We start from the raw sequence: 20283 nt of genomic DNA on the forward strand, positions 1-20283 counted from the left end.
GTTACCTGAAATAAGATGAATAATATTAACACTGGAATAAATTCTTTGCTTACTCTTCAAATAGCACAACTGTAGATGGCTGAAACAAACCAGGTAACAATACTTATTTACCTAATACCTTCAAATTCAGAAACCGACTAACGATGCTTGATGACACGCAGCCATGATATGCAGCTGTACTAGGATGCAGCCTTTCGATTGAGAAACAGACACTGTATGACCTCTCAGTGCAGATAAAATGATGGATTCCTCACAACAAAACCAAATGTGAAAACATTGTAGATCGAAAAATGGCAGAGAAAATATAAATATTAGGTGGATATTCTTAAAATTTCACAAGCTAGTCCAAATTTTACTGGTAGAGACCAATACACTACAGGAAAGGAATAAAGTTTAATAGCAGTTTCATTGATCCTTAAAGCAAGACAGCTCAGCAGCATACGCTTGTCCCCCATGTTTGCACTCGGGCATTCGAAATTGCATTAATTACCATCTGTAGAGACAATCTCTACAACAAAAAGAGCACAACAACATCTGACTGCCAGGTACACCGCAAGGCATATAACACGCTAATGTATCCCATTACACCCCAATTGGCAGAATTTGTATTCTCTTTGTTGAATCCCAACACCGCTCCCAGATTTCACATGGACTCGGCGTAATGGTTCTGGGCTTTATTCTCTTTCTTTATGAAAGATACGTAGGTAACCCTGCTGAGAGTCATTAGGAGAGCATTTACGCGGGCCTTTTTACCCTTTTTTACCCACCAACATTTGAAGTCTTATTACCGTGGCGCTTTGAAGACTCCACAGAGATACTCCGCCTGTAAAAAGTAGCCTTGAGCCACTCAAACAACACACCAAAAGACCATCCAGCTCCTGGTAATATTTTTTAAAGAAGGTATGGACTTTGTAATACCCCTTAAAGTAGATAGGCTTAGAAAAAAAAAAAAAAAATGGAAGAAATCCCTGGCAACCGAGAATTGGGCATAAAAAAACGGTCGTTTGGCCTGCTTTTGCAGAGCATGAAACATGAATTAGCACGCTGTGACGCTGGCGGTGTGGGGAAAAATCACAGCCTTCTCTCTTGGCTTCTCTTCTCTGGCCGCCACATTACCATTCTGTCCTAAAATTGAATCTGCAACTGATTTGAATTCCACCACTGTATAACCTCTTATTTATTCATTGCTTTTCTCCCCCTACATACCATTAAATCTAATAATTCGTTTTCAATACTGCTACAGTACGGTCGGCTAACTCCACATCCTGGGGCTCGTGCTCCAGCCATGAAGAGTGAAAAGAAAACGAATGAGAACACGATCAATAATGTTTTAAATACCGTATTCCATCAATACTTTGATAGCTAATGTCACGACTGCTCATGCAAACCGTTGCGAATGTCTGCAAGTTGTAGGTTTGGCTGTTTATTTAGACAGCCCACATGGATAATTCTATGAACATTTTCTTAGACACCTGCTTCCTTAAAAAAACAAACTGTACCATCTAATTAGGCTTATAACTGTGAAAAAAAAAAACTGCAGAGAGTACAGTTTATACTGGGAAATATAATATATCACTGAAAATGTATGTGCATTAATGCTATTATTACACCAAGACAGTCTCAAAATGTCAGGTTGACAATGCTAAGTTTTTAAGTTCTCCACAATTCAAAGGAGGTTAAAAAAAGTGGATCCAAATTTACTTAATTCTTAAAATAAACAGATGATCACACAGCACAGTGAAAATGACAGTAACTTCTTTTGATGTAAAAATATCTTTTCACGTGCACACTAGAATGGATAAAGCAAAAAGCTCCCAGACTTGATCAGCATTTTCATTTTATATATATATATATATATATATATATATATATATATATATATATATATATATATATATATATATATATATATATATATAATAAAGAGCATTTCATTGTTCTAAACAAAAATAAAATAATATAAAATAAACTTTTCTACAAAAACCTGATTTATGTTGTGATTTAAATTATGCCAGACAACAGATATGTAACATTATGTCAGATAACTGATATCAGTCTGACATTTCAGGGACATGTACTCTTAGCTGTGAGTTATTCATGTCAAAATGACAATGGAGAAAAATATATATATATATATACAAGCTTACTCTTAAATTCTCATTTTAAAAATCTGCCTGCATGAGTTGTATTCTGCACGCTGAATATTAATGCATAAGACAAACAATTTGCATGCACTGCAGCAAAATGCACAACATATGTATGTTTTAATCAAGACGTCCATTAATTGGTAAATATGTCACATAAGACTTATTCTTCAATTATGATGGCATAAAGCAATGCTTGCTGCATTATTCACTTCCTGCGTATATTATTCAAGGTAAACACTCATTGGTAAATTTACAGTGAAATGATACAAACTAAAAGCAGCTTTACCATGCTCATTATTATCTGATGTATAAAAAATAATGAAACTATTGAAGTTAATGGTATAAAGACCAAATAACAGAAACAAGTGCTGCTCATACATCATTACAGAGCCATTGTAAAAATAAAAGGACAATTCTAAAAAACAACAACAACGCAATTCACATGGCAAAACCTCCAAAGAGGTCCATGTGCAAGCATGTTAACACTGAAGCATGTTTAGAAAATGTAAATCAAAGCACGGAAATCAGATGTAACACCCGCAATCTTCTACTGAAATACAGAACTAGATACCCGCTTGAAATATTGCCAAGAAACAACTATTTAATCACAGCAAATCAACTGAGTAGTACGTTCCATATTTGCAATCTAGAAACAGCTGTCTGAAATAGACATTTTATTCTTTTTGTATTCAGAGTTGTAACTACATATTCAGGGTTATATTAACATTCTGACTTACTTTCATTTTCACAATTCAAATGTACACTGTACTGTAAAATGGCACATCCAGTTAAACTGACTGCGACTCTTGAATTGTTTGCTGAGCAACGCCCCTCGAGGGAAGGTCATCTAGAGTGTGTACAAATATAAAAAGATACAGTACATAGTTTATTGGCATGTGTTTTTATGCATTTCTCTTTTATCCAAAGCAACTTACACTGCATTCAAAGTACACTGTACATTTCTATATGATCCTGCATTCCATGGACATTAAACCCATGTCCTTGTTGTTGCTAGCATCCTCTACTTTTCCAGCTACATAGCAAGGCTTTCAGGTACAATTCTAAATGTTATATTGTATATTATATATTTACTTAAGGCAGCAAGCATGCTAAAAAAAAAGGAGAGAAAAAAAATCACAAGGAGTTGCACATAACATTGATTATTTTATTTTTTTATTTATTTATTTATTTTGCCAACTAAAGTAGTTAAAAAACTTTAAACAAGGCTCAGTTTACAGTCAGAATAATTTCTGTATCTTTTTCTGAAATGTTATGTTTACGTTTATGCAAATAAAGCATTTATTTAATTAAATATGCACTAATTTGCATACATTTAAAGAAAATACACCTGAACACTGGATAAAGCCACGTTTAAAATTCAAACATAATAGAATTAAACTTTTTTAAAAAAGCTTTTATCTGTCTTGTTTATCACAGAAAAAAAAAAAAAAAACAATCAGGTGAACACAGAAAGAAAAAAAATCAGAAAATGGATAGTAATACAAGTTTGGTTCATATAAGAAGATTTCGGACTCGTTTGAAAAAAAAAAAAAAAAGGATTGTAAAAATTGTATTGCAGTTGAAATCTACACATACATACAAGATTTGAATGTGTATTTTAGATGTTTTCTTTCCACTAGTCTAAAAAAGACAAGTTATGGAAGCAAAACTGCCCAAAAATCTCAGTGGCTAAAAAAAATAAAAATAAATAAAAAACCTTGTTTTTGCCTGAGGAGTTTTGCCTTCAATTTGAATTCTCATGGAGTGGCATCAGCCAGGATTGCTGTGTCCTGCCATGGAGGTGCATGCAGGTCAACTGTCCAAAACTATTTTTCATCAGCAATGTCTCCAACCAAGAGCAAAGGTCTAATCTGCTGAGTCTGGGATTTATTGACTTTTTTTTTTTTTGGTGAGGATGCAAACACATTTTTGACAAAAAATAAAATCTCACATTCACTAAATTAAGTCTCTTACAACTGTGACTTATGATGTCCCTCCAATTATAATGCCGTTCACAAATCTCCATCCATTACCAGGTCCTCATCGGGTCTTCACTGAACAAACATGTAACGCTACTGCAAACTATTCTTCTACAGCTGACTTCCACTTCTCATGTAGATGCAGTTTAGAAAGCAATGGGGATTTATTTTCCTTGCCCCCTCCTCTCTTGCAGCGAGACAGATCTATCATCAACACAAGACACGTAGTCCTTTGCACTAGCACGTTTAATTATACAAATTCAGTATTGTCACATTGTAATCTTCTCTGAGGGGACAATAGGAAGGAAATTTTCACAGGGCAAGACAGGAAAACTAGAAAAAAGGACATGCATACAAATGCATGAGCAATGTACGAACTAGATAATTGTAGAGGAAGAACCCGAGACAGGCTGCAGGAAGAGAGAGCTCATCTCATCCTCTCGAATGGAAAGACAGAATGTGTAAAGAGATGCTGCTGACAAAAAACATTTTGGCACAGATCCAGCTAGACACAATTCTAGCTTCTACCCAAAGGGCTACGGAGTAGACATTAGAGAGTTTGGGGACGGTGAAAAAAAAAAAAGCAGGACTCCATTTTCAACTGAACACGAACTTGCCTGCGGCTACAGTCACCACTTCATTTAGAAAAAGATTAGATAATAGTTGGCAGCCGGTGAAATGCAATTGCACACATCAAGGGGAAGACAGTAACCTTAAAAAATTATGCATTTTACAAGATGTAGAGATTATCCTACAAAACCAAAAGCTTATGCTTCCATTAAAAGGCTAAAAGAACCCCTAAAATGTGTTACTGTGCATGGTGACAATATACAACACGCTAATTTTAACCAGAACACGATCATTATAAATGAAAGAGAAAATGAGATGGTTGCAACCCTTTTTGCTTCAACTTGTGTAATTCAGCATGAAATATATCTTAAACTTTGTAAATTAATGTTTATTAAAATAACTACGAGCTTTGAAGTTACAACCTACATTTCCAAGATTTAACAGTAGATTTGGTGGGTTGTAACACACACACAAAATAAAAATAAAATGACTTTGTTTAAATTATTTTTATGCCAACCGCCATCAACCATATATATATATATATATATATATATATATATATATATATATATATATATATAATTTTTTATTTATTTTTTCTTTATTTTTTTGTAAAGAACAGATAAGATCACAGCTGTATGTTATCAGTCATATATATATATATATATATATATATATATATATATATATATAGCTTCTATGCAAACCATAAGTCCAGCACCTACTGGGTTTTATTGCAGTCAGTATTGAGAGTTTGTCCTCAAGATATGTTAACAACATTCAGAGTGCTGTCCTGTATTTAGTATTCCCCAACAGTTTCCGCCCAACAGAAGAAATGCTTTTCCATTTTTTTCCACATTGTCTGGTGTGAGCTTGTTCCTCTATTTGTCTGGTTAATGTCTTAAATGTTCTGATGGATAGTCTAAGATTCAAGGCAAAAGTAGATATCACAATGAAATGAAACTTCCGTGAATACACTCTCCCACGAGAATAATACACTAAAGAAAAGAACATTGGGTCCTTCATATAGATTAACAAAAGAGAAAATGGCTTTTTCTTCCTTTCATTTCCACATTCTCTTACTTTCAATCATGTCTCCAAATGAAATTATTGTGCATGCTATTAAAGATATTCTATTAAAATTGCCTTGCTAAAAAAGTCATTACAGCGCCTCCATTTTTAGGACGGACCATGTGATAGTTGAGAAAAGCTGGTTTCCATATCAGTCATTGCTCAAAACCTGACAGCCAGAGAGCAAATAGCACTTATCTATTCTAGACATACATTTCCACAATGCTCTGCTCAGACATTAGCACAAATCTGGCTGATGTCAGAGCAGAACATTGAGATTTCATCAACTGACCCTAACAAAGTACAGTACGCACTACGCATTCACTCAAAGGCAATGTGCTTTTGACTAAAAATTGTATGTGCTCACTCTAAATGTGTCACGCTACGCTGTAAACAAACACACAAAGATGAAGATGAAGGTTTAGAAAGTCTTTAATCCAACACACAAAGTAACATTGAAGAGACCGGACAAAGGAAACACAAACAGAACTGAACTAATATACAGTACATGTGATAACTAGACACACCTGAACATAATCAAATGAATAACAATAACAACTAAATGACTAGGGCAGTTCAAATTTTGAAATTCATGCATAAAAATGCTAAATATGTCAAATAATAGCAATAGTCATAGCAAAAGAAATAGTAAAAGTCATAAGTAAATCTATGAATGTATTCCAAAAAAAAAAAAAAAAAAAAAAAAAAACAGATAAATAAATAAAAAGAAACTAAATATTTCAATAATCACATTTTATTTATTTATTTATTTATTTATTTTTCTCTTATACAGACTGTGTTTTAGTTACAAAAAATAGTGCAAGCCTAAGTTGATCATAGAAACCATTGGTGGCATGCTTCTGATCCACGTGAAAATGCTTATTTGAAATCTAGATGATTAAGACATTAGTGTAAAATGTTGAACATATTTCACCGCCTTCCTTACAAAAAATACCACAAATACAGCAAATTATTAGGCAATTGCTACAAATTTCATCAGGTAAGCCTACTGGTGAATAATGGAATTGGAATGAAAGTAAAGGAACTTTTTATTATTATTTCTTTCTTTCTTTTAAGGAGAATTTTATACAAATTTCAGAAACAACATTCAAATAACTAAAGTGCAATAATAAAACAATAATAAATCACTTAAAAGGCATTAAAGTGTGTGATATGCACATTTAAATTGTATTTATTTGTATATATGTATATAATGTCACACTTCTATAGTAATTTTGGTAACACTTTATTTTAGGGTCTCTTAACTAGTTGCTTATTAGTGTGTGTATTGTTTGTATCTTAACCATTTATTAGTACTAATTAAGCACGTATTATGCCTTATTCTACATGACCTGATTCTACATTCCTAATCCTACCAAATACCTAAACTTAACATCTACCTTACTAACTATTAATAAGCAGCAAATTAGGAGTTTGTTGAGGGAAAAGTTGTGGTTAATAGTGGATAAGTGTTCCCTATTCTAAAGTGTTACCGTAATTTTCATCTGTGTGTGAAAAATCTGTGAATGAACGTTCCGAAGTGAAGTAAACTGACAGATTTCCCGTGCTCAGGGAGAAGGGAGCAATGAACACTGTGTAAGGACCATGTCAATCGGAACACACTTCATGCATGCAGCTCTCTTCTAATGAGCTGTTTATCTGAATCAGTTGTGTTAGATAAGAGGGACCTGCAAAATATTCAGAGCGGTGGTACGTGAGGACTGGAATTCAGAACCACTGCAATACAGAATCACTCCACAACTGCAATCCAAGCACCTGAATTGACTCTTTAATATGCTGAAAGTGCACTTGTCTACGTCTGGATATATGCCTAAAACACTCTACTCCATCATTTAATGAACGAGTGCTGCCATGATCAATAGAAATTGCACACATCTTTTAAATAAAATTCAGTTTATTGCTTGTGTTCCGTTAAAGCAAACTGTATTTGTTGCAGAAAACTAACTCTGAGATTTTTATGTAAGGCACATGAGCCTAGTTTATATAGAAATGAGGCAGGTTTAGGCTGCAAATAAATAAATAAATAAATTACTTATACTGTATGTATACTTGGTGCAGTGCTGTTTCAGAGCATTTAGCACCTGGTTAAACTGGATTGCTGTGTTTTTTTTTTTTTTTTCAGGGAAATGCAGTGTGCAATAATGGTACACCTGTTCTCCACTTTGTTTGATGAAAAACTTTTGCTAGATTTCCTTCAAAAAAATATTCAATGCAATAACAGTTGTACTCCAGAACAAGGAACCAAAGCAAATAAATGATGGTCCGAATACTGTGTGCACGAACACAGGACAGGTCATTTCTATTATGTTATTCCGTTACCAACTCATCTCTTCATCTTTCCAAATATTGTCAGGAGTCCGCTGGGTGAAACAGCTATCACCCTCTGATAATCTAACATGTACGCAACATTTGTGATCTGTGGGAAATTCACACAAGAGAATTGATATACTTCAGGCTTGGCAGGGCAGAGAAAGTCTTCCAATCATGAGGACTTTGTCAGGTGTACTGCCGTTACACAGCTAACACGTCAGCCAGCACTGTGAGGGCCAAGAAGCCAATCAGTCCCCAAAGGAGTGCGTTCCTTCTGAGGGGAGAGCACTCTGACTTACCATCAAGACCTGGGGAAGGCAATCAGCGTTTATTCCTTCTAGCTGAGACAAATCAAGCCACTCAGATTACTGGAAAATCACAGAAAAGGTACTTTCGGCATGACAGAGTCAGGACCTGATGTCACAGAGCAGAGATGCTGGGATTGACTGACTGGTTGGTACAGTAGTTTGGGTGGTTAGCAAGCTGATTAGCTAACTGATTGATTGACTAGCTCGGTGGATGGTTGGACATTTGATTGACTAATTGGATGATTCATTAAAGCACTGATGTCATAAACTAGATATACTGGGATTAATTTACTGGTTGGTACAGTATTTTGGGTGTTCACTCACTGATTGAGGCATTGGATGGTCAGGCGATTCATTGATTGGTGTATTGACTGGCTGACTGACTTGTTGATAAACAGAAGCTCTGACATCTCAGACCAGAGAAACTGGGATCGATTGACTATTCGAAAGTTTGGTTGATTTATTAATCAATTGGTTGAGGAGGTGATAATCATTTAATTTTTTATCTGCAAATAAAATCCTTAAAAATGCACTTGAGTCTGGTCTTTTAAACCCTACAACTGATAGCACAGACCCAAATGGCATTAGGGCCATTATATAAAGATGTGTAATTGGCAATCATTACTTAAATAGAGACATTATAATCCAGCCAGATGAGGCAGGGGTTGGATGAGAAGTGAACAGACCATTGTGTCCCGGTGGGGATTACAAGCATTTGCACATGCTGGATAGGATTAAATTTGCAATTTGACAGGATGAGGTCTACTTCGCAGTTGAGTCGGCCACAAAAACACTTTCCGTTTCAGAGAACGGGGGTGTTTTTCTCAGGACTTTGAAACACGCTGCCCTGCATCGCTGATCTTTAAGGAAACAAGATGAGAGGGCTGAGAACGAGGACGTGGAGATCGAGGGATGAAGGAATGAGGAAAGAAAGCCACTCTATACCATCATAAGACCTCTGAAAAAGAAGTTGACATGTTGAGAGTATGAAAGGGCTCAGCCTTCACCAGTTCCACTCGATCACACTGGTCAGGAAGCCCCAGAATTGGAGGTAATATCTTCTCAAGTCTTTCTTTTCAAGTCTGTCAGCAGCTCAAACAGATCTCGGTCTCTAATAGGCCCCATCCTGCAGACGTTCACTGTGTGGATTCTGTCATCTTTGTAGAGTTGCAGCCACACCGGATTCTGCCCGAGCGCTAATGCCTATTTCTATGCACGAGGCGTTCCAGATGTCATTACCGGCTGGGAAAACGGCACAAAGACCCACTGATTGTCCCCTGGCCTAGACGTGCCTCCTTCTTTTCAATCACTGCTTCGTTTCATGTTGTTCAATCACAGGGTTTCATTCATCCTTTTTAAAACCCACAACCTGAAGTGAACTAATGTCAAACACAACCGATGATTTATCACTGAAACTTTAACATGCTTGTGTGTGGATAATGACTTGTACGACTACAGACAAGAGTGCAAATGCAGACACGTACACTGCTCTGCTTTCTTTTTTTTTTCAAGGGACATAAGCTACAACAAAGACAAATCAGAATATGATAAATGTGATATTTACAACAATATGGAGCTGTGTTTGCTTACATTATAGAGATGCTTGTGTGTGGCTTTCAGTAGAGCCCCTGCCTTTTGAATCATTTGACTGTCCATGACATTTAAAACCAAATCAATTTGGGCATTTCAAAACATTGCTGTTTCTGAGCTTTATGGTGGTTTATGCAGTACCTTTCAAAGTCCAGACGTCGCATTATTGTCAAGGGCGGCTGCAAAAGCCCTTGTTTTCTTGTGTTTATTGGTAATCTTTCAGCTCCCCAGATCAGAGTTCACCTTGCTGTTCTCATCTCCTGCCTGAATGACTCTACACTACCCATGACATTTCCTGTACTAGCTGTTGGCTTACGGTTCAGTAATGGCTTTGTATTATTGGCTTACAAGCTAGTGCACATTGTATAGACATGCCAAGATTAAAATATTGTATCTCTCAAAGCAATAAGGTGCATCAGCAGTCTTAAATGTTACCTACAAAAGTCAATTCCAGAGTGTTGTGATAAACCATTTATTAAGATGAATAAACCAGTGCAACCACGACAATGCATGGCAATTTAACAATTGTCTTATTGCAGAATTCTTTTTGCTGCATAAATTGAAGAAGAATGAATATGTATTTATATTGTTTTATTTAAAGCTAATGAATACCCATTGATTACTAACTGTGTGTATTCATGCAAATTTCATGATCTCGAGTTCACGTCTGATGTCGATCAATGAACTGTGGTAATTAATTTAGCTAATTATTCTGTTTCACCATCATTCTGTATTCAAACTCATCATTCAATACAGTCCGTTTCCATGCAGGGGATTGTTTTTTATTGAATCTCTACAATGCTGGTGATCTTTTAATCTGTAGTTTATTATTTATTTCCTACAGGCAAGAACATAAAAACTGCCTAAGTTGCACAATGAACAATAACAGACCAGAAAGTGAGACTCCAAGCAAAAATTTTTGATTGGTTATTCTTCTTAAACAAACTACACCTAAAGATGCCTATCACTGTTGCATTTACTCAATGACTACTACAAAACTTTGAATTGCTCAAGTCTCCTCTTTCCAGCAAAAACATATAAAAACATATTCACCTTTTCACTTCCAAAGTGCTGTTTGGGGCAAACATTTGAGATGCTATGGACTTGGAGGTCAACACTCTTTGCTCCTACTCCAATCTCTTTAGTAGCAAATGCATAGAGAAGTATAAAGAGAAAAACTGGATGGATCCATAAAAATGGCCATGTTATTAATTCTTGTTCAAGCAAACCTTGAATTGTGAACTGCACTTCATTTATGAAAGTTTTAGTTCAACTTCCTATATAGAATTTCCCAATAAAATAATTATCTCGTTGGGAATGGAACAAATGATTGCAGAAACACAATAGTTATATTCTCTGTTAATTGCATGTCGCCATAACTGGAAACCTTCCACAGCACTTGTAGATTCTCAAAAGGACAAAGGAGACGTGGGAGAAAAGAGCTGTTGCTCAATTGAAATTCAAAGGCTGCTGTCATTCAGCTAAGCTCTGGTTGACCTCCACAGACCTCTGTGGGTGCCAATGGACTGATGATCACAATAACTCATGGCTTGTCTACAGATCACAGGTTAGGAGGTGAAATAGGAGTCTATTAGGATAATTAACTAACTAACCGAACTAAGTTCCAGGTACCTTAGAATGACCACCAAGTATTTGTTAGCATTCTTCCTATAAACCTCTTGAGGGGCTATTTCACCCAAATTTTTGTTTTTGTATTCTTTTTTGACCTAATAAGAGGAACTAAAGCAAAAGAAAAAAGCTCCTTTTTGTTGCGAAATTGTGTTCCTTGAGCCAAACCTGCATTTCTAGCCATTTTGAGACTTTGAAGGCTAGAGCTCGTCCAACAGGAACATTTCATTCCTCAGATGATGCTCCTTTGTACCTCATGTTTGTCTCAAATGCTTCTCCAAAATTGATACCAGACTCAAAAGTTGACATAAAGTGAGACACAGAGCTACAAAATGTGGATAGCATAGCTCAAAAAATACATTTATGCAATTCTCAGTTACTGCAGACTTTGATGTATTGATACATGAGTACCAGTTTAGATATTTTCTTATATTTTCCTCAGGACCATCTAAGCTAGAGATGTAAAGTGTGTACATTATGCATTAAAAAATAATAAAAACATACCCTGTCTTACGTTAGTTGCCCAAACATACACCACATAGGGTCAAAATCAAACAAAAATGTGATGTTTCAACAAAGATGTTTCAGTGTTTTTAAAGGGAATTCATCCTACAAATGGCTTTCTTAAATCTGTCTTATATGTTTAGCTGGGAGACAAATATCTCTCTCTCTCTCTCTCTCTCTCTCTCTCTTAAAAAAAATAAAATAATTCAGTTTGATTAAATTTATTTTTATTTAATTTTGTTTTTGATCAATACAATATTAGAACATTTTGTCATGTAATTTCATTATGTTTTATCCACTTAAGTTTGTAAAATGGAAGTTAACCCTTTTTTACTAAACCATTCAGCTGTGTGGAAATGTGTGTAATGTTTTTATTAAGCCACAATTATCACATTTTTCAAATTCAATCTATTTTGTGACTCTTATTTTCAACCTGATGGGGAATGTCTGACTCAGTTTTACTAAGATAGATAACTTTATTATTTTTTATTATATCACATATTTCGCACATCAGAGAAATTGCACACTTCACCTTCAGATATGTAAGTCTCCACATGCTTAAATTTTTTAGCAAAAGTCTCCATTTCTTTTAAATTTGATCTCATTACCTATTAGAAAAAACTGACGTAATAAAGGAACCTCTTTTGTGAATTTCATTACAACCAAATGACTAACCTACCTCTTCACAGAATGTACATTTGAATCAATAGACCTTAATCATCATCAGTGCTCAGTGAAGCCGAAGGAAACGGACTGCTGCTGTATTATTGCTGAAACGGGTGATCCATACTCTTAACGTACGTTTCTGCAGGCACCGGGCATGTCGGCAGACGGATAAGGCAGCTCGTATCAAACAGTAGGGAGAATGTGAAGGGGGAGGACTTGAATGCCACACTATTTGAAAAGCAAAGGGGGAAAATGGGCTTCGTTTTATTTTGCTCAAGGCAATGCACAAAAGATGAGAGTCTTGCAACGTGGCAGGTTTTTAAATTGGGATCAAAAGGTTTGAGCTAATTAACAAACTAAATAAGAATCTCCCAAGCTTCATCTGGCTCTTGCTTTCTCCTTTCACTGCTTTTCAAAGGCCGAGTCACAGCAGATATTTAGTCAGCACCTGAGCGCGGCCCATTCGGTCAGTCGGAGCGCTTGTCTGGTCGCTCACATGACTGAGAAACGGTGCAACGGCATCTTGTGTCCTCACCTTTGTTTATTCTGCATCGCTGTGACCTGTGATCATACAGGAAAACATGGCTGGGTTTTCCCTATTTGAACGGTTTAATTCTGTTTGACTTTCCCAGCAGGGGCCGGCTGACGGGGGTGAGTGGGAATCGGATGCGTTAGACAGGGGCTCGTAATAAAGATAAATGGGTGGACATGAAATTTGATACTGTCTGCTGGTGTAGCACCTCCCACAAAAAAAATAAAGAGTAACGGAGAGAAAGAGTGAGATTGAAAGAGCGAGATGGAGAAAACAATTACATTGACAAGCTATGTATTTTTCCGAGAGCTGTCATATTTGGAAGGTCACACACATCCAGGGACAACGCCCACCATTTCTGTTGATGAGATCACAGAGTACTGGCGCAATATTTGATTCTAGCCCACCCTTTCCTCTCCAAGGAGAGGTACTGTTGCATCGGTGCAAGATTAGTCAGCTTATTATTTATCATAAAAAACATATGTTCGCGAAGACCTAGTGCTGTACAGCACACACTTTGTAGTGTGATATGAAAACACCATCTGTTCTGAGAACAGTAGAGGGCTCCTGGTGAAAGGGAAGACCTCGTGTGTCAGTGAATTAATTGACTGTTGTGTGACCGCTGTAATAATAATTCTCTATTTACCGCTGGTCATCTTGTTATGCAACTACAGAAAAAACAAGCTAGGTTTATATGTGGAGTGTCGAGCCAGCATTTGATTCGCAACACGACATTCCAAGAGTAGACCGGCACTGGGACACTTTACTGTTTGTATCACTCCGCTTGTGTGAATTCAGTGAGGAACGGATCTGCCTGAAGCAAGGTGTGGGGTTTCTGAAAGTTTGTGTTCTCTTTCACTCAGTGATTCCTCACTGGTGAGGAAATGGAAAAGCTGAATAGAGTGATTACAAAAAAAGTGTTTAGTGTGTGGCTTGGACACGCAAAGCTTGATGCTTTATCTTGTTGAAGTCTTTTCATTGGCGGAAACGAAATATAGACAATCATTTTGGTCTGAAATGCATAGTAACTTACATAATACTTCTTGTTTATAGAACTGTTGTGTAAAAAAAATCAAAAAATATCCATCATATGCATGGATGAATCATTCACAATAAGATCAATAGCATGCATTTAGAAAATAAATATGGTGAATTTCCGTTTCACAAGTTTAAAAATGAGACAACAATAAGTAAGTAATTTGTAAGCTGACAGAAACACTGACTCAACAGACAGAGTGAGTCTGGTGTGAGACTACATATCTATCCAACCATTTGCAGATGGGAGAAATCTGTTTTTAAGAAAACTATTTGAAAATATAAAACCTGTTGAGTGCAATTTACTGAGAGAGAGAAAAAAATACACTTCACCTTATCCCATTGCCAAGATTTTAAAAAGACTGCTTTGTCTACATTAACATACAATACTAGCTGTTTGCCTATTTGTATAGCCTGCATGAACTAGGTGACAGTCAAAAGTCGTTTCAGAGGTTGTAACAATTTCAAAGACATTTAAAAAGTAATAAAGACTGGCATGTGTGTTAAGGAAGTGAAGTGGGTCTATTTTGACTCAAATAAAAGCAAAGTCATGATAAGATAGTCATAGATGCTTATAAGTCACTATGGGCCAACCCATATCTGCTTTTCAAATCAAAACGCCTCATTAACAATTCTTTCAATGCGTCAAAGTCATACCCTCTCCGCAGCCTCCAATTCTCATCATTATACTCCATGTAATGTACAGATTTTCAGATTAAGCTTCAAACTCATGTAATGGAGATTTTCTGCTGCATTAACATGATGTGTGTCACTATGAACACTTTTTATATTTTGTATTTTTTTTTTTTTTTGTACATATTGAATTTATGCAAAAACCTGCAAGTATGTGTGTGTGTGTGTAGTCAGTCTTTAAGTAGATCTCAGCTTCAGAATAACAGAGTGACAGTGATTTGAGAGAAGAGAGTATGGAGCATTTGATTCAGGGTTTCATGCGAACAAAACCGACATCTGCTCGCTCTCATTAATGGCACTGAAGCTAATCGGCAGGCCATAAGTGTGCTGACTCTGTAAATGGAAGCGCATGTACAACAGCCTCAGTGAAATCACACAGCTGTGTGAGTGCGTACAAACCACATGCATTTCATGGTGTGCGTGTGTGTGTGTGTGTGTGTGTGTGTGTGTGTGTGTGTGTGTGTGTGTGTGTGTGAGAGAGATGCTGCTGTCTCCCTGCATCTCCACTACAGTAGACAACAGCGGACATCAAAGGACTTGAGCACTGGGCTCGAATCCTTGCGTCCTTCCGTGCAGTGTCACACACACACAAAACACAGATGCAATGACCACTAGTCTCTGCCAGAAGAATTCTGCATAAGCTCGCCCGCAACAGCTTGTAGATTAAATTTGCACAAAAAATTAAAATTCATTTTCACTCTGCAACTGATGGCCATCTTATACTGATGGTGCAATTCTTGTTGTCAGATTCTTTAGAAATTTATCTCCACTTTCTACATGTATGTGATTTTGTCATGCAGAACTTCAGTCGCACACTTCGTGTTAATGGGACACACACCTCAGAAACTATTATGTGCTTTTAATGTGAAGAGAATTTGAATTGCTGTAAAAGATTCAATAATTATAATTTATAATATGTATAAATTGTCTGTATGAAGCAGCATATATATATATATATATATATAGATGTGAATCATTACCCTACATTTTTTTAATCGGATAATTATTATTTTTTTTCAGTGTGTATATATATTTTTTTTTTTAACTTGAGCCAATGAAAATTAAATAACTTGTCCTTATTTTTCATTGGCTCAAGTTAAAAAATATAGATGTGAATCATTACCCCCCCCTTTTTTTTAATTGGATTAATGAAAAAAAAAATGTTTTCAGTGTGTGTGTGTGTGTGTGTGTATCTTTAGAAGGTGAAAAATATGTGACAAAACTGTGTGTGAGATTGATTAACTGTTCATAATGAAGCACTGTAACTCTCAGGTAGATAAAGCGATTGATTTTTCAATAAATCTTTCTCTGGCGTTGATTCTCTCATTTAAAGGCATTCAATTTATTCCATTAATCGTATTCTTGAACAACAGACGAGACAGCCTAAATGCACAAGCTTATCTTAAAAAAAAAAAAAAAGATACAGAATTTGTGAAGACGTGTGTGTATAAACGTTTACCAAGTTGTTAGAAAAATCTTGTTCAATTGGTCCTTCCTAAAGGTCATACTACGCAAGATAAATTCCTGAAAATAAGGATTACAAAGAAACAAACCTTTTGAAAGTTTGTCATCATTTTCTAAGACATATGCACTACTCTGCAGTGACATTTGGATGCAGTCCAGAGCCGTTTGTGCTAAAACTGGAGTGGATTCTGATAGGCTGCAGCTGCCCTGAATGATATTGAAAGGTTTGAGTGACAGCAGGTGAATCCAAACTAGACTGAAAAGTCACGATGGGTATTGAAAACCCATTGGGTTTGACCACAAAGGCTGTTTTTGGATCTGCAGCGACTGGATGATTGTCATGTGATCACAGTATGGATAAGCACAAAAACATGTGACCCTACTGAGGTCATTTCAGACCTTAAAGCACATATGTGAAAATGCACAGTCGTATATCGTCCGGTTTGCAATTATTCCCCTGCACTGGTGATGCATTATGTATTGCTTAGCTACTCCAGGCTTCTCAGTACTGTATCAATCGGATCACAGTTTCTGCCATGGCAAACAAACCATGCCGAGTGCTAAATCGGTTCCAAACAACACAGATCTAAATACTTTGATTTTGCAAAACCCTGCCGCTCTGCCACAAACAAATGTCGTAATCCTGTAATGAGCTACCTCATTGTCCTTTTCAAAGCACTTCGTGTTTTAGTTTCATAGCAGGAGGGCAAGCCAGCTAATAACACACAGGCACAGCAGAAATGCTCTTCCCCTCGACATTAACAGTGTTGCGGCGTGAGTTTGATCGACCATCTGGCCTCTGAGAAGTGCGTTGTAAAAACAGTGAAATCAATGGAGGCATGACTACTGTGGATGCCCACCATTACACAAGTCGTGTTGATGGTGTAAAACTTAAGCTAGCACACGGCGAGCGGATGCACATACAGCCTCCCTCCTGCAACCTGCCTGCTCTCTTTGGACACAAGTCTCTAATGAATTTCCATGCTATGATGCTTACGATGTGGCAAACAAAACCTCACAAAGGCCCATGGGTGAACAGTAAGCCCTCTGGTGGTACGAGGTTGGACTCGAATGCCTGTAGACATACCATCATGCATGCAGACTTTAGTTATTTTGCTGCACAAATTTAGTGTGAAAAAAAAACCAACAAAAAAAAAACCAACGCGATACTCCTAAAAAGTCATGCATTTTGAAAACCATATTTATGGGGTACTATAGAAGGACTCGCTGCACACTGATCAAAAAGGACACAATATTGTAATTAAGTGCTGTCTGTTTGAGAGATATCATTATTGTATTCTTAGAAGCAGATTTTGTATCAAGCCAAACACGGCATTTGTCTTTTTTCTATTCTTTTGTTTCTTTTTTCAATTGTTCAGTGGAAATTTAAGAGCAGCTTTTTGAGAAAACATTTCTGTTTACACAGAAAAAAAATAAATAAATAAAAAAAGCTTTTTGAGAAAACATTTCTGTTTACACAGAAAAAAAATAAATACACATCCATAGTGGGTGGGGGGTGGGGGATGCAGAACATACAGTATGAAAGAAAAGGAATACTCAAAATGTGCCCTAATAATGGTGCTTCATTAAAAGAAAAAAAATAAAATAAATAAATAAATAAATAAGGAGGTTGACATTAAATTAAATCTTTCAGAGAGAAAAAAATAAATAAATAACTAAATGCAGTTGGAGGAAAAAAAAGTGTCAAAGTAAAATGGAATTAAATAAAAATGCAACTTTATCAAATGAAAGTCAAACCGTAAGTATAAATAAAGTAGCTGTTTGTAATGTTTAAACTATGTATTTAAACTGCATAAATGCAACGCTGTCTCTTTTTTGTTGGGGAAATTGGAGGTTGTGCTTGGACATGTTAATGTAGCATAATGACATTTAGAGCCATTTTTCTGGAAGGCATCGAACCACTTGTCAAAAGTGATCTGCTTTCAGACAAAACTGTATTGATCTTTATTGGGCTCCTGTCTCCACGCGGCACACATATTTCAGCTTCTCAGAACGAGAAAAATCTGTCTTTGTCATGTTGCATGAGTGCACTATTTTTGACTGTATTACCGAGAACCTTCAGTCTGGTTAGACTGTGCGTAAAGGTGAGGTTTCCAGGCAAACTTCGGCGCAACGTTTATTAGATCACCTGTTAAATCTGTGAACTTATGTTTCAGGCGAATTTTACAAGAAACACAATAATTTTATGTGCTACAATTTAAACAGTTAAAATATTCTCTTAGAGGCTCCAAATGTTCACGAAATCAATGCAGCGCCATCTGTTCCTAAGACGCGCGGCATGCTGATGGACGCGCAACTAAATTTCCAGCGCTTAAACAGCTCCGTGGAAGACATCTATTCACATTTTCCACAGAGTTATTAAATGTAAAATGTGAACTAACAGCAGTTCGAACCAAACGAACGTCACAAGCACTTTCAACATTCATAAAAACATTCGTGTGTTCAGTTAAAGAGTCGGTGTCCATTACGCACTCTCTTACCTATCCGTATGACATGGGGCATCCCGACAGAGCTGTGAATCCAGAAGAGAGACACTATAATCGCGCTCCAGTATTCCACATATTCCCTCCTGTTCTTCATGACTGGAAAACACTGGGATCAATCCAAGGAGCTCTCCAAAAACTGCTCATCAAATTTTAAATGGCTGGGATTCATATGAGGATTGGACTGACTGCGACAGATTTGCTCTCATTGTAGTTGGTTTGAACACGATCTCGCTGTATTAATTATTTGATTTATTAATTTGGGCGAGCGAGTCAGTGAGTGCGCGCGCTCGGCTCTCAGACGAAGCTCCGGATCGGTGCGCGTCCCCACCTGCGAGTGCTGAGCTGCTGAAATCAGCCTGCAGGAGTCCCTGTATCCCCTCTGTATCTCCTCCTACCGCTGATGCTGCAACAACCGGGCTGGAGTCCCGCGTCAGTGTGGATGGGGACTAACGCGCTTCACGCTACGCTGTCAGTATTGCGCTGTTCGCATATTGCGTATTTTTAGAAATGCAATAGAGATAAGAACCGCCAGGTATATGCAGGGTCACTGTGATGTCAGATGTTTTTTTTTTTTTTTTTTTTGTTTGTTTTTTTTACTTCATTATAAAAAACTTATAGGATTTTGAAAAGTAAAATAAACAAACGTAAAACGTTATGGTGTGAGTTCTAGAGGAAATAAATCAGATTGTGTACCATTTCTAAGGCACTAATTAAACGGAAACAAATTTTACTCTCCATGTTAGTCCTTTGTATAAAATGTCAGATTTCTATTGAAGCACAGGATGCTTCAATAGAATGACAATAGATGTTTTTTTTTCCTTGTCTACCCTTTGTTTACCCTCAAAAATTAAAATTCAGTCATCATTTATTAACCCTCATGTTGTTCCAAACCTTTATGAATTTCTTTCTTCTGTTGAGCACAAACAAGATATTCTGAAGAAAGTTGGTACCCAAACATTGCTGGTAGCCATTGACTTCTGTATTATTTTCTTACCATACTACGCAAATCAATGGCTACCAGCAACAAATAATTAAATAAGGATTTAATGCATTTTATGATATTAGTTGGTTTGTCTCATTCTAAACATTTAATCTCACAAGCAATATAAGCATAGTCATGTCAAAGCATTCAAATGAATCTGCAGAAAATAAATGTGCCTGCTATAAACAAGCATGCTTTAAGTGCTTGTTGTTCATTAGTATTATAGTACTTACATAGTAATTACAGTGTAACATTAATACTGCAATGTAAAGTGA

General features: G+C 36.5%; 1 protein-coding gene across 1 annotated transcript in view; it reads right to left on the reverse strand.

Annotated features, from left to right (window-relative positions):
* Nucleotides 1-19531, reverse strand: part of LOC109105284 (glutamate receptor ionotropic, kainate 3-like) — a 124257-nt gene extending 104726 nt beyond the window's left edge. The window contains exon 1 of the mRNA XM_042755774.1: nucleotides 19021-19531. Within this exon, the coding sequence (XP_042611708.1) occupies nucleotides 19021-19120 (100 nt within the window). The 5' untranslated portion in view covers nucleotides 19121-19531. The remainder of the gene's footprint in view (nucleotides 1-19020) is intronic.
* Between the last annotated feature and the right edge of the window lie 752 nt (nucleotides 19532-20283).

Source organism: Cyprinus carpio, unplaced genomic scaffold (assembly GCF_018340385.1).
Source record: "Cyprinus carpio isolate SPL01 unplaced genomic scaffold, ASM1834038v1 S000006746, whole genome shotgun sequence".
Lineage (NCBI taxonomy): Eukaryota > Metazoa > Chordata > Actinopteri > Cypriniformes > Cyprinidae > Cyprinus > Cyprinus carpio.